The following is a 15678-nucleotide window of genomic DNA, read 5'->3' on the forward strand; positions in this document are numbered from 1 at the left end:
CTCTGGGTGGGGAGCCATGCCTCAGCTGTCTTGAGCAGGACCGTGTGGCTACCTGAAGCCCTAACACGACTGTAGGGTGATTCTCCCGCCGAACCTCAGCACCCCATCTTCACCCTGTACTGTGCCTGCCAGGTCCACGTTCATTCTAGTACTTATTTAATAGCTGCTTCTAAGTTAACTTTGCTCCTTACCACATACCTGTGTGTAAATGTGTGTGTGAGAAGCGTACACAGATACAGCTTCGTTCTAGTAATAACTATGCAGTCACGGTTTTAATACGGTTGATCGCTGTCCCAGGCTTTTTTTTTTTTTTTTTTTTCCCTAATGCACATTGAAATACTTAACTGTAAAAAGAAAAAAACATTCCTTTGCCAACTGGGTCATTGCACTTCACCTTCACAGCCACGGGATGGGGCAGGCAACCACAGCGTGTGACCCTCATTCCAGGGAAGAGGAAGGGGCCCTGCTACACCAACCACCACGGGAGAGAGGCAGTTCCAGCCAGGGCCTTCCTGGCGGTTCGTGGCCTGGGGTGTGTGTGCACAAACGGGAACACGGAGAACTGCACGGTGTGGGTCTGTTATTTTCTTCTTCAGGTCTCACCTTCCTTCATTTCTGGTCTCTTGCCCAGAACCCAGAAACCCTGGGCTCTATGTCCTAATGGGGCTACCGAGCTGCTGTGTGGCCACAGACAAGGAGATCAGCCCCTCTGACCTGGATCCGTCTACTGAGTGGACATTCTAGCTGGGCTACTGTGATTGTACGGTCCCACTCGCAGGCCGCCTTGCCTGAGCACGCCGAGACAAAGCTGTGAGATGTGCCAGCCTCCGAAGTTTGAGGGTTTGTCAAGACTCCTCCACAGATTCCCAGTTACCATACACCCCACCACCAGCCTTTCAGCCCCTGGAGCAGACAGAAGCCAGCTCGGGGCTATTCCCACCTCTCCTTTCAGCCACATTGGGCCCTTCCTGCATCACACCCCTGCTTCCAAAAATACCAGTTATGTGGAGTTTTGTTTATCCTTCACTCTGGTGGTCACTATCCTTGCCTCTACCCCAGATGGTTAACTATCTCTGTTGCTTTTGGTGGGCATGCTCACACAAGGGGGATAAAAAAATATTACAACTCACAGATCTGGTGAGCTGGAGGTTTTTAAATGTTTAGCTAAAGCAATGCAATTTTTCTTCAAAAATCTCCAATTGGGGCGCCTGGGTGGCTTAGTCGGTTAAGCGTCCGACTTTCGCTTAGGTCATGATCTCGCGGTTCGTGGGTTCGAGCCCCGCGTCGGGCTTTGTGCTGATTGCCAGCTCAGAGCCTGGAGCCTGTTTCGGTCTGTGACTCCCTCTCTCTCTGCCCCTCCCCTGCTCACGCTGTCTCTCTCTCTCCTAGAAATAAATAAAACATTTAAAAAAAAATCTCCAATAGCTTTGGCTCTTATAGTCATTCGGCAAACGTTTATTGAGCACCTATTATGTAGCAGGCACTGAGCTAGCTAGGGATGGAGATACGGTGGGGAGCAAAACAGACACAGACCTTGCTTCCGAGCTGCCTTTTCTGGGAGGAAGTCCTGGCCACGCTCTCCCAAGCACTCCTCTTGCAACTCCATACTTGGTCTCTGTGACTTCCTGTCACCATTTAATGGACTGCATATTTTATTTTTTGTTCTGCTTACTGCTTTCTTCTTTGGCACATAAACTCCATGGGGAAAGGATCATTATTTTTGTCCAATGTCCATGCTATATCCCTGATATCTATAATAATCTCTGATACAGAGTAGGCACTTAGTAAATATCTGCTAAGCAAATGAATGGACATTAAACAAATGACACAGGTAATACATACATACACACACACACACACATATGTATCTCCCTGCAAACATGGTAAGTGCTTTGGAAAATAAGTATGAAATACTAGAGGTGCATGCTTGGCAGTTGGGAAAGACTCACCTGAAAAAGTGATGTTTAAACTGAGTCCTAAGGATGAGTGGATGTTGGGCAAGGTGTGGAAGGAGGGTCTAGGGAGGAAAGAGGGAGCGTTCTCGGCAGAGAAGCAACATGCGCAAAGGCCCTGAGGCAGAAAGAAGGCCAGCATCTGGAATGAGCTGAGAGAGGGGAAGAATGATGGGAATACAGTAAGGAGGCAGCTCAAGGAAGCCCTAGGAGGCCCTATCATGTGGATCTTATTCCAAAGACCACAGGGAACCCCACAAGGGATTTAAGCAAAGAGGTGCCTGTCAGATTTATATTTCAAACAGATCACTCTGCTGCTGATTCAGAGAGGCCTACGGGGCCAAGGGGTTAAGGGACATTTCTGGGAGACCAGTTAGGAGGCTACTGTCAAGTGGGAGATGGTGGTATCTGGACCAGGCTGGTGGCAGCAGAGGTAGAGAGTGACATGGATGGAGTGGGAGAGTCAAATGGAGATCAGAGGCCAACAAGTTTCCCCTTAGAGACACTCGAGGGTTCTGCAGCTCAAAGTTAGCACCTTTCTCTAGAAAAGGCCAAAGAGCAAATATTTTAGGTTTTGCAGGTATGCGGCAAAGAGCTACCACAGCAGGTCTAGGCTCTTGGCTGATATCTGGGAATGTAGCGAAGGTGCCCCCGGTACTAAGTCACAGAGTCATTCTGTATGCCAGGGGCACTGAATTCTGCGGTGCCAGCCTGCCTGGACTATCTGTACAAGCAATGCAGTTTACGGAGAGCACCTGCTTTCCTTCTGAAGGTCTGGAATTCTGGAGACCATGGGGCTGATCACATGGCCAGAAAGTACCTGTGCACTTAATAAAACTTCCCCATTAAGAAGCCGAGTCCTGACCGGTCTCCTCTAGGGAGAAATACTGCCCACGTTTCTGCATTTTGATGCCACAAGAAGGAACGCGTTCTGTGTGGCTCCTCCAGCAGGAGGCTGTGCGAAGCCGTGCGTGGATTCCTCCAGACTTGATGTTATGTGTTTTTCTCTCGCTGGTGATGGAAGTAAGCCGTCTTAAAGAGTATGACTGCTCTGAGTCCTCTGAGCCCCTCTAGTGAATCACCCAACGTGTGTGTGTGGGGGGGGGGTATCCTGGGACCCCGGACACAGGGGGCCATACGGTTTCTGCCTCAGCCTCCCATCTCTGCCTCTGAGTTATGCCTGAGTGGCCACAACAATATGGGGAAAATAAGTAACAAGGCAGTGTTCCAATAAGACTTTATTTACAGAAATGGGCAAGGGCTGGATGTGGCTTGTAAGTCTCTTAGTCAACCCACGTTCATGGAAAATGAAGAAATCTCTGAATCCACTTTGAACCTGCTGAATGAAACCAACCTTTTCTTGCATTAGTGGGAAAACCAAGGCCCAGAAGCAGAAGAAGAGAAGGAACATGTCCAAGGTCGCTTGGGATCATGAGCAGAGGCCGAGGAAAGCCAGGTGCTGAGCACTGGCCCAAGGTGCCTACCACGACTCCCAGCGGCTATTGCACAGAGCAGCCTTGCAGGTGAGTGCTGGCCTGGGAGCCCAGGCCTTAGAGGTAGGAGATGGCAGGAAGCTGGGATAATGAGGCAGACGGTGTGAACGGTGAGGTGTCCGGCTTCACCTCTACTCTGTGTGTGGGTGTGAGTTTGTGGTGTGCATGTGTGTATGTGTAGTGAGGGCTCTATGGTCGTAGGTGTTGGCTGGGTTTTCCCAAACTTTTCTGATTATCGGCATCTCCTCTGCAGCTTCCTAATAATAAAGATAGGCAGGTGGCATCTCACAACCCCTGAAACTGCACTCCTACCATGTTCCAAGGTGTTCTGACGATCAGTTAGGTTTGGAAAACGTGGGTGATACCCAGGCTCTCCTTCCTAATAGACTTTGAGGAACAGGGTAAGGCAGGCTGTGAGCAGAGGGAAGAATAGGAAGTCTTTACGGGGCCAAGAATTTGTGGCTTTGAGGAAAAGGCACAGACCAGTGATTCTGGAAATACGTTTTCCAAAGCCGATTCTCCAACAGAGCCTTTGCCATCAGGGGCTGGAGCTGGTGAGGCTAACAGTCAGGAGCTAATTTGCTTCCTCCTAGGGATTCTGCCTGTGATTCAGGATGTGCCATCAGGTGCCCGGTACCGTCCTGAGCCTCGGGGGCCCCTCACAGCGCAGCAAAGTGAGATGGAAACGAGCCCGCGTTGCCACTCCGGCTCGGACCTTAGTGTGTGATGAGCTCCGCCCGAGCTGCGATAGCTCACCCTCCATAAACCTTTCCACCACGGTCTACGAACAGGGGTGGCTGGAAGCCACAGACTGCAGGTTTGGAGTTGCTCGCAGGCTTATCTGCTACAAATGCAGATTCTACATTCTAATGTGTGATCTATCTATGTTTGTTTTAATAGAAAAATGGGTGTCTCTATGTTCCTCATGGCATTATTTACAATAGCCAAATTATAAAAGCAGCCCAAGCGCCCACTGACTGACGAATGGATAAAGAAAAAATGGTATACAGATACAATGGAATATTATTCGGTCATAAAGAAGAATGAAATCTTGCTATTTGCAACAACATGGATGGACCTGGGTGTATTATGCTAAGTGAAATAAGTCAGAGAAAGACAAATACTGTATGATTTCACTGATATGTGGAATCTAAAAAAATTTAAAACAGAAACAGATTCTTAGATACAGAGAACAATCTGTATCTTGTTGCTGGGATGGGGGTAGGCAAAATAGAGGAAGGGGATTAAAAGGTACAAACTTATAGTTATAAAATAAATAAGGCACAGGGATACAATGTACACCATATGGAATAGAGTTGATAATACATAGCAACTGTGTATGGTGACCACTAGATTTATCATGGTGATCACTTTGTAATGTATAAAAATCCTGAATCACTGTGCTGTACACCTGAAACTAATATAACATTGTATATCAACTACACCTCGGTAAAAAAGATGGATGTCTCCTCATCCACCACGTGTCTTTGAGCACATTCTATGACACCCTGGAATTGCCTGGGGGCCTTTAGAAGGTACTGATAGCCAGGGCCCACCCCCCAAAATTTAATTGAATTGGTCTGGGTTATGCTCTGGGAATGGGGATTTTTCAAAAGTTCCCACGAGTTTCTAACAGGCAGTTGGGCACCTCTTAGCCCGCAAGGTGTTCGTTTTCCTCTCTGGTCTCACACACAGCCAGGCACAGCGCCACTGCCCACATCGAAAAGCTCAGGTATAAACAGTCACTATCCAAAGTTCAGAACAACCAATGCCTTACTGGAGACAGCTAACAGGTAGAGCCAGTTTTCACCAATTATTCTCTTTCTGGGAGCTACACCCACAAGGAAAATCCATCCCTAACAGAGACCCACCCAGCTGCTCTCACGGAGATGCATGGCTTGTGGGGATCTGTGACCTTGGGCGGGAGGAAAAAGTTTCTATTTTCACTTACCTCTAACAAATTTAGCATTTCTTCAATTATGAATGTAGACAACAAACTACAGAATTGTTAGCAGGAGAAATCGCAGATACTTTTGTATCACGGTATCGATATCTCCAAACATCATTTATGTTCATCATGACCTTGAAACCACAAAAATCACTGGACCTGTTGTGGGATCTTTCTCTTTGATATATTGATAAACAAGCACGTATATTATTACCACATCACGAATCTGTCTTTTATTAATGTTTTGGTGGTTGTATTTCAATATATTGGATTTCCTAGGCATTTAATTTATGCATGGAAAATGATTATTGTGAGAAGGGGTCCACAGGCTTCTACATGCTCAGCCAGCTGCTGAGCCCCCGTGGCTGGCAGCAGAGGCCTGCAGAGGGCGCCCCAGGGGTGAAGGGCAACTGGACACGGAGCAAGCAACTTTACCTGTGGGTCGGAGAGCCGGGAGAGGTCAGGATACAGGTAGAACTTGATGCCTTCGGAGGCCCCGGGCAAGGTGATCCCTCGGATCAGGAGGATCAGAAGCATGATATAGGGAAATGTTGCGGTGACGTATACAACCTGCCCAGGGGAGGAGAGGAAAGAATCAAGAAGGGGTGATGGTGGTGGGCAACGTGGCAGGCCCCTCACTTCCAGCCAGGAGCAGGGGACTTCCCAGTGCAGCAGTACAAGGAACCCCCAGTGTGGCTTCTCTCCTGCCTCATCCCTCACCACCGTCCACTCAGGGGTCTGGTCTTTCAGTGAGCAGCTAGCGAATGCCTATGGTGATGCTTGAGATCGGTGCTTTTCAATCATTTGTGACCACAACCCACACACATTGAGCTGAAACAGGATGCTCCACAAAATACTCACTCTTACATGTGTGATGCACTCAATATTTTCTATCATATTCTACTTTATGTTTTTATGAGGCTGGTCATGACCCTCTAAATTCAGGTCACGATTCACGAATGGACCATGACACACATTTCTGAAAAAGATGGCTCTTAATGGTAATCAAGTTTTAACAGCCAAGGACAGAATAGAAAGGTGCAGGGGAGGGGCACCTGGGTAGCCCAGTCGGTTGAGTGTCTGACTCTTGACTTCGACTCGGGTCATGATCTCGGGGTTTGTGAGATCGAGCCCTGCACTGGGCGCTAAGCTGATGGCGTGGAACCTGCTTGGGATTCTCTCTTTCTTCCTCTCTCTCTGCCCCTCTCCCACTCACATGCCCGAAGGAAGGAAGGAAGGAAGGAAGGAAGGAAGGAAGGAAGGAAGGAAGGAAGGAAGGAAAAGTGCAGGGGAGAAGGGGAGGGAAGCTATTTGGGGCAAGAAAGACCCAGTGTTTGCCTGGGATCATTTCAGCTTGGTGTTGCTGGAGGCAGGTGATTGGACCCAACGAACCTGGGCAGCCCTTTCAGCCACAGATTCTGTGCAAGAAACAGAATGTTGCCTGGGTTTCCTCACACAAGTGCCACTTATAAGCAAACAGCAATGCCCTCAAGACTCCAGGAGTTCCTGTCCTGGGGCCACAATCTCTCCTGGAGGTCCATGCGGGACGCGGTGTCTCCTCCGGGTCTGATTTTTCCTCCTTTGGCACATTCTCTTCTGCAATCGCTTCGTCATGTCCTCTCTGTGGGGCCTGCCTATTCCATCTGTTTATACCCGCAACTTGTCAACATTTGGGGACCATGGACACCTCTGAGAACCTGAGAACAGCTACAGACTCTCCTCTCTTCCCGCAAAGGTGCACAGACACAGATATGTGTACCAGCTTTAGGATGGCTCAGAGACTTAGACGGCCCTGGTAAAGTACCTGTGCTGTACGGTCTTAATTCTTCTCGTTAAAACCCTTTCCAACTCAGGGTTTCTTTCACCGGTGGTCCAGTCCTTTACTCAGCTTTTGCACTTACTCACTTACATGTACCAAGCACTGAGCTAGACCCTGGAATATGTAAATGAGTCTCAAATGGAAGTTTCTGCTTCACGAGGCCTCCCCACTGGTAGAAAAGACAGACATGTAGGTAAGTAGATAATTAACGTATTATGTAATAAGGGGAGTGTAAAGGATGGAGGAGCACAGATTAATCACAGGGGCAATCGGGGAGAGCTTCTCTAAGGAGGTGATCCAGGTATTAGACCATAACGGATAAATAGGAATTCAGGACACGGGAAATGGGGACAGAGGGAAGAAGACAATAAAATCTTCCTAAATGCCATCCACTTTACACATGACAATAGAAACAGTTACATGTATACAGCACTTCCTCTTGAACTTTGCTTGTATTATATATTATCATGATATATATATTATCATATATATATATATATATATTTTTTTTTTGAGAAAGCAATAGAGACAGCGTGAGCAGTGAAGGTCAGAGAGAGAGGGAGTCAGAATCTGAAACAGGCTCCAGGCTCTGAGCTGTCAGCACAGAGCCCGACATGGGGCTCGAACCCACGAACCGTGAGATCATGACCTGAGCTGAAGTCGACACTTAACTGACCGAGTCACCCAGGCGCCCCAATTATCATATAAATTAACATCTTATAAAAGCTGAAATAGAGACACTATATGTGGTAGGACACACAGTGATTCTTGTGTTAACTGTGCTATTAGTTCATTGAAGAATGGTCGTATATGCATTAGAGGGACTTAAGGGTCAGGAACATGACAAAAAATAATAAAAAAAAAAAAAGTATTGCTTCTTTGGGCTTAACCTACAAACAGCATAAATGCAAATGTAAGTCCTTCAGTTGGTAAGTGACAAATCAGGGATTTAAACCCAGTCCTCAAAAACAAGAAAAAAGAACCAGCAGAGAGGTGTCTTTGGGTCCCGCTCACGTCTGGATTGTTGCCTTAACCTACAATGCTGGCCCCATCCTCACTCACAGCTCTGCCCCAGCCCTTTCAGCACCCTGTTTCCAAACCAGCAATGGGCACTACTGACATATCAACCAGTTAATTCAAACAATCTCTTGCTGTAAAATATAATGTAACCTAAGTGAATGCAGTCAGATATGTAAGAATCAGAGCCAGCGGCCGATATTAACAGTCAGAACTTAGAGGCCAGCAGTCAGTAGGGTGGATGGTTCCTGCCCAGATGGCTAATCATGGTATAAAAGCTCCCATTTCCCTTAGCCTTGCACAATCTATCACGGATCGTCAGCATTTCATATAAATTCTTGATTATCTTCCTTCACAATGACCCCCACACCATGGTCAACTAGCTTATGTCTATGAAAAGACAGGAGGAAGCTAAAATCTATTGCTTTTAATTGCATAATTTCCACTTTAATCTCTGTGGCATGGCAGAAGATTAATTATCCAGAATGCCCAGGCCCTGAATGATATTTCTACCTTAACCCCCAATGCTGATAAAATGCAAGGAAAAGAATGTTATCATATAAAATAGAACAAATTAAAATCATAGAACTTTATCTTTACTCTGTGGGACCAACTTGATGTGACTAAGCTTGTCAGTTATACTCCATGTGGTCTTTTTTTTTTTTTTTTTGAGAGAGAGAGAGAGAGAGAGAGAAGGGTAGAGGGGCAGAGGGAGAGAGAGAATCTCCATGCTAAGCATGGAGCCTGATGTGGGGCTGGATCCCAGGACCCTGGGATGATGACCTGAGCCAAAATTAAGACTGGAGTTGGATACTCAACCAAGTGAGCCATCTAGGCATCCCTCCACCTGGTCTGTTTTTGAGTTTACATTAAGGGGTCACTTATTTTTTTTTCAAAAATATTGAAATAAATATTTATTTATGTATTTTTTAAAAGAGTTTATTGTCAAGTTGGTTTTCACACAACATCCAGTGCTCATCCCCACAAGTGCCTTCCTCCACACCCATCACCCCCCTTCCCCTTTCCCTCAACCCCATCAACCCTCTGTTTGTTCTCAGTATTTAAGAGTCTCTTATGGTTTGTCTCCCTCCCTCTCCTTAACTATTTTTTCCCTTTCCCCTCCCCCACGGTCTTCTGTTAAGTTTCTCCTGTTCCACATATGAGTGAAAACATATGGTATCTATCTTTCTCTGCCTGACTTGCGTCACTTAGCATGAAACCTCAAGTTCCATCCATGTTGCTACAAATGGTCAGATTTCATTCTTTCTCACTGCCATGTAGTATTCCATTGTATATATAAACCACATCACGTTGATCCATTCGTCAGTTGATAGACATTTAGGCTCTTTCCACGATTCGGCTGTTGAGAGTGCTGTGAACATTGGGGTACACGTGCCCCTATGCATCAGCACTCCCATATGTAGGGGGTCACTTATAACCTGGCCAAGTGTACCCTCACTGTGCCCTCAGCAACATATACAGTAGGCTGCTCCTCAATGATCACTGTAGCGTGACTTATTAAATAGCTAATAACTATTTTGAAGTAATTCCGTTGTTTAAAGTTCTAAATGCATGTTCTGCTTCTACATTACATTGAGGAGAACTACCTTCCCTCCACTGGTATCCACACCTCCATTTTTACATTTTTAAAAATAAGACTAAGGGAAATAAAATATTCAGATGGACTGCTCAAAGACCACAGTACTGACAATGACTTACGCTGCCAAAAGGAAACCACGGGCAGGCAGGCGTTAGCTAGAAGAACCCCTGTGTGCAAACAAAAGGTGGTTGAGGGGCGTCGTTATGTAATGGACACAAGTGGAGAGTGGTAGGAAAGCTGGAAATGCAGTGCTGAGGACAGCCTGGATCGGACACTGGCTCCAGTTCTCCTAACGGCCGCCTTCTGATTTGTTTCTGCCCTCAGCCATCCCAGCCATCTGGACGCCATCTTTGATTTTTCCTGAGTACAGCTGTAGTCTGCCCAGACGATACAGATCTTGTCATTAAGAGATTGTACATAAATGGCACGTACACTGCCCTATCATCCTGTGCTCGTGGCAGACATCACTAATCGATCACAATACTCTGTGCAGCTAAGCCTAGACACAGATTCAGAACCCTCCACAGTACTCCAGGCAGCTGGGGAGAAACCCACTATCTGCTACCCTTGATCTAGCCCAATTTTCACTTATGCATTCAGTTTCCTGCAGGTCTGTAGTCCCTGTGCCCAGAGTGGCAAGACCCAGATCTCGTGCTCAAGGAAAGAACTGCTGAATGTGCATACCTGAATGGGATTCCTGGGTCACGACACCCAAAGGAGCAGTGTGAAACAGGAAAAGGAGGCTAGAGAGACAGGCTGGAAGGTTCTTTGTGAATGGACTCAGCCTTTGGGCTCTGACAGTGGAGTTGCAGCTAGGTCTCCGAGGATAACCAGGAATGGGAGAGGCTGAGTCCAGCAGGGAAGATGTGGAAGATGCGGAACTGGCCAACGAGGTGGAAATGGGCTGAGAACACTGTCCCCTGGGCTGTCCTCCAGGTGACCAAACCGGAGCCTGCTTCCCTCTTTCCCCAGCTGCTTCCCCATTCAATCAGTGGTGTCAGGACCCACTAGCTTGATCTCTAACTATATTCTGAAACTACACCCTTTCTTCAGCCCCATCACCAAGGCCCCTCATTATCCTTCTTCTAGGTCATGCACCAGCACCACTCTGTCCACGCTGCAGCCAAGTTTCAAAACTATGAATTCAGCATGTGTCTTCCCACTTACTCGGAGTCTGCCCTCCCCAACCTCATAGTCAAGGTTGTCGGGTATAGTGCAAAGGATTAGGCTTTGGTTCAGAGGACCCTGCGTTCAAATCTTGGCTCTGCTCTGACTTGCTGTGTGACTTCTCCAGTCTCCATCCTTCCCCCAACACCTCTGTCCTCTGCTGTGCCAGCTTCCTCACCCTTGAGGAGGACGCCAGGCTCCTTCAGATCGCTGTATCTTTTCATGCCTTCTGTTATCTGTACTACCCAATGCCAGGTTTTTGTCCTAGGTGTGTTTGAATCCCCACAAGGCTGAGGACTCCTCAATGTCAGGGACCCTGCCTGCCATCCCAGTGTGATATCACTGTCCTGCCTACTTTCTACATCGGGCAGCTGAGGTCCAGAGTGGTGGGTCTGAGGTACGGCAGCCCCCACCCACCCTTCTCCATGCGGATCATGTTCCAAGACTCCATACAGGTAGGACTGAAGCCTGTATATTTACGTTTTTTCCTATATGTACAGACACCTATGACAGAGTTTAATTTATAAACTAGGCATCGAGGGGGCGCCTGGGTGGCTCAGTCGGTTGAGTGTCTGACTTCAGCTCAGGTCATCATCTCACGGTTTGTGGGTTTGAGCGCCTCGTCAGGCTCCGTGCTGACAGTTAGCTCAGAGACTGGAGCCTGACTTCAGATTCTGTGTCTCCCTCTCTCTCTGACCCTCCCCTGCTCATGCTGTCTCTCTCTCTCTCTCAGAAATAAATAAAACATTACAAAAATTAAAAAAAAATAAATTAGGCATGGTAAGAGATTAACATTAACTAAGAATAAACTAGGTCAATAATAATAATATACTGCAGTAAAAGTCTCCCAAAATACCTCACTGTACTATACGTATCCCTCTTGTGATGCTGGGAGATGATGAAGTGCCCATGTGTCATGAGAAGTGAGGTAAATGACTTAGACTTGGGACAAAGCCTTAGGCTGCTATTGACCTTCTGATCAGCCTTAGGCTGCTATTGGCCTTCTGACATCAGAAGGAGGATGTCTGTTTGCTTCTGGTGAGGAACTGAAACCGCAGAAAGCGAAACCATGAATAAGGGGCCGGGACTACTGTACCTGAGTCTCAGCTCAGGACCCACCCCGTAAACCTGCAAGCCATGCCCTCAGCCCACCTGTTGTGGAGAGGCTCAAGCACCACGCCCTCCCGGACTCCCTCTCCCGCACGCATCCCAGTCCCGCCAGCCTCTCTGGTTCCCTCTAGCTGCCCTCCACCCGCTGTTTTATCACCTTGTAAGTTTAAGATTTCTAAAACATAAGCTCCTTGAGGAAAGGGAGTTCTGTCTTTTATTTTCCCTGCTATATCCATGGGGCCCAGGACAGCACGAGGTACGTAAAACAAGCTCAATAAATATTTGGTGGATGGATGAACAAGCAAACAGGCTGAGAGGTCTGGGACCCTGAGGTTAGACTGCAGGACTCCCCATGGGGTGCTTCCTTTGTAGCAAACACTGGGTCCCCATAAAATGGGATTCAGAAAATTGAATCTGATCTTAAGAGGAGTGTTTATAAATAAGGAAACAAGAGATTTGGCTTTAAAAGACAGATCAGTCCAGATGCAGAGGGCCAGGAAGCGCAGGTACAAGGTACTTTGTAGCAAAGTTCAGCAATGGCTTTCAGGATGCCTGAGGCTACAGGCTTTCCCAGAAGAGCCGAGCAGGGTTCGGGTATTTAGCTAAATTATGCAGTGTTTGGTGATGGGCACAGTAAGTCAGTGACAGGGTACCATCAAATCTGGCTGGTAGGGTCTGAGAGGTGGGCCTGGGGGAAGGAGGGTCTCTTCTGTCCTACCTCAGAGGCCCCTGAAGTGAGGCTCCAGCCCCAAGCATATCCCTCGGTTAAGGAAGAGGTGTTTTTGTTTTCTGTTTTTTTTTTTTTTTTTTTTACTATTGTTTAATTTCCTTTCAGCGGGTCAAATCCTCTTGAATAAAAAGGTTAGCACGCTTGGTGGTAATTATACTGTATCCTGTTTTAATCGACTATAATTGCTCATTTGCATTCCAATACTGGCATTGTGGAGCATTTTCCCTCTACTTCCAGGACACAGCTACTTATTTCATAGCAGGGAGGTTGTCTGATCATTGAGAACATGACAAAAGTTGCAGAAAGGCTGCCCCTCCCTAAGTTTTCCAGGATAATGGGGTCAATTGGGAAGTTGAGCCTTGTTCAAAAGGCTTTGGGAAAGTAGGGTGGTGTGAGGCAAAGACACAAAACCACAGGGTCAGAAGATCCACTATAATAAGTGGCTTGAGCAAGCCCATACCCTATCTGGGCTGGCATTTTACCATCTACAAGAGGTAGGGATGAACTAACCAAGCTTCAATCACTCTTATACCATTTTTTCCTTTTCTTTTTTGGCCATATATATGTATATCTTGGTATTATTTCCTTAATATTTTCTATAATTCAAAATTCTCTCTTATGGTTAATAAATATCTGCAATGGAAAAACTGAATTACCACCATAAGCAGGAAACCATTATCTCTAACGACAAACAGAGAGGGTAAGTGCAAAACTAAATGCAATAAAAATAAAACATGATTAAATTATAGCCGAAGGCTCTGAGTCTGAGCCGTGTTCTCTGTTCAAAAGCAAGAGTAGCAAGTGTCAAGGAGGTGCTAAAAGATGAAGCAGCTAACTGCACGCTTTGCCTTAAGCAACATGGAAAGGGAATATTATCTCATCATGTGATTGGATGGTCTTTAATCCAGGTTCATGTATCACTAAAATCATCCTGTGGACTGCCATTAGGAAAAAACACTTCTCATATTTGTGGGGATGGATCAGATGGATGATCACTGGGGTCCTTCCCAGGAACCACAGTGTTTTCTAGAACAGTCCAGAGTTAACCTCAACCCTTTCAAAGGACCAGGATTTGTAGAGCTATCCAAGGTCCTGAGACTAATTCAGGCTGAACCTTCTGAGAGTCAGCTACCCAGGGCCTTGGAAGACGCTGCTGTTAATTGAGCACTGCTGGGTGCCAAAGATGTGTCCTATACTATCTCTAACTAATACCACTTGAATAGGTTCTGTCCCCGTTTTGTAGACAAAAACAAATAAACAAACAAAAAACAAAAACACTTGAAGATTAAAGAAAGAAGTGGCTTGTGCCAGGTCACAGAACGATAAGTGATCAGAAGTCAGCTCTCTCCACCATAGAAGCTGTGCTCCATGCCACAAACCTGGCCAGACATGCCTTCCTATTTCCAACTCCTGCTTCTTCTTCTGTCTGTCCTTAACTTCAAAGGTCCAGTTTTCTTTGCTTTTGGCAGGAACTCATCATAACCCACTACCCCAGTGTGGGAGACATTATATTAGTCTAGCCCTCCCCCACTTCCCTTCTAGCTGGGCTTGCCTCTGCGTGTATAGTACATATGCCCATTACGTATGATTGCAGTCCTTAGAGAATCGGTGTTTTTAATATCAACAGATTTTCCCCAGAGCTGGTTTTTGAGGGAAAACTACCTGAATTCCTAGGTGGGAACACCACAGCAGGCACTAAATAGTCTGTGTGACCTCCCCTAGGATGTTACTGATCTCTCGAAACAAGGTGCTAGGAGAATGTGGATCTGAAGAAGGGATGTCACCATGGACACATCTGGCCTTTCCACCCTTTTTAGAGGCCTTATTCTTAGACTATTCCAACAGAAATAGTAAATGAAGAAAAAAACATTCAGTTCTAAGCAGTCAAACTCTAAATAGGTAGAAGGAGTCATATTTTCATAAGAATATAGTGAAGATATTCACTATTCAAGGAGATAACGGTATTTCAGCAATGCAGAAATATTTCCATGGGAAGCTAAAGTTATAGTTTTTATGCAGTGATATGGGGTGTATCATTATCTATGCAAGTTGGTCCATGTGTGGAGCGTAAAATCACCAGCCAGCCTCGGGAGCCCTGTTCAGGGCAGTGTCCCAGATCTGGGTTGAGAAGGACAGTGTCAGAGTGGGAGGCAGCAAGCAGGGTGAGATGAATTAGTTCTAGTCTCCACTCTACCACAATGGCAGAGACCACAAGCCCCCTTTCAAGTTTCGCTTTACCTTTTTCTGCAGTAACAAAACTCCTAATTCTTGACTGGATCCATGGCTGCCTAGAATAAAGGTAACATTTCCCAGACTCCCTTGCAGCCAGGGGTGGCCATGTGACTACACTATGTACACCTTGCAGGTTGTGTCTTTAAAGGGAAGAGCTGTATCCCAGTCTTCTCTTCTTGCCCTTCCCACAGGCTGGAATGAAGACCAAGTAGCGAGACATCTTACACCACGGAAATGGGGGCAATGCCATTCTAACAAAATAGGAAATGAAGAAAAAGATGGCAACAGAACAGAAACAGTCTGGGTCCCCAACAGCAGGCAGCTAATACCTGCACTGTTATGGTAGGAGAGAAATAAATGGTCTTGTTTCCACTACTGCTCTTTGAGGTCTTCACTGTAAGAAGTCCAACATGCAACCTAAATATCTAACCATGGATTGCCTCTGTGATCTTGGATAGGCCCTGTGCTGCTCTAAGTCTGTATCATTTTTTCTTAAATTAAGGCACTACGCCAAATGATCCACACTACTCCTTTCTACTCAGGATGAAGAGAAGATTCCAAGGATGACCTGAAAATCCTGAAGGTGGATGCTTCAGAGCCGCCATCCTTC

The 15678-nt window shown here is 46.5% G+C and overlaps 1 protein-coding gene across 1 annotated transcript in view; it reads right to left on the reverse strand.

Moving 5' to 3' along the window:
* The window catches only part of SLC6A11 (solute carrier family 6 member 11), a 134669-nt gene that overhangs the window by 63305 nt on the left and 55686 nt on the right, over nucleotides 1-15678 (reverse strand). The window contains exon 6 of the mRNA XM_039231416.1: nucleotides 5829-5963. Coding sequence (XP_039087347.1) covers nucleotides 5829-5963 — 135 coding nt within the window. The remainder of the gene's footprint in view (nucleotides 1-5828; nucleotides 5964-15678) is intronic.

Source organism: Hyaena hyaena, unplaced genomic scaffold, assembly GCF_003009895.1.
Source record: "Hyaena hyaena isolate Hyena2069 unplaced genomic scaffold, ASM300989v1 scaffold_56, whole genome shotgun sequence".
In the NCBI taxonomy this organism is placed as follows: domain Eukaryota; kingdom Metazoa; phylum Chordata; class Mammalia; order Carnivora; family Hyaenidae; genus Hyaena; species Hyaena hyaena.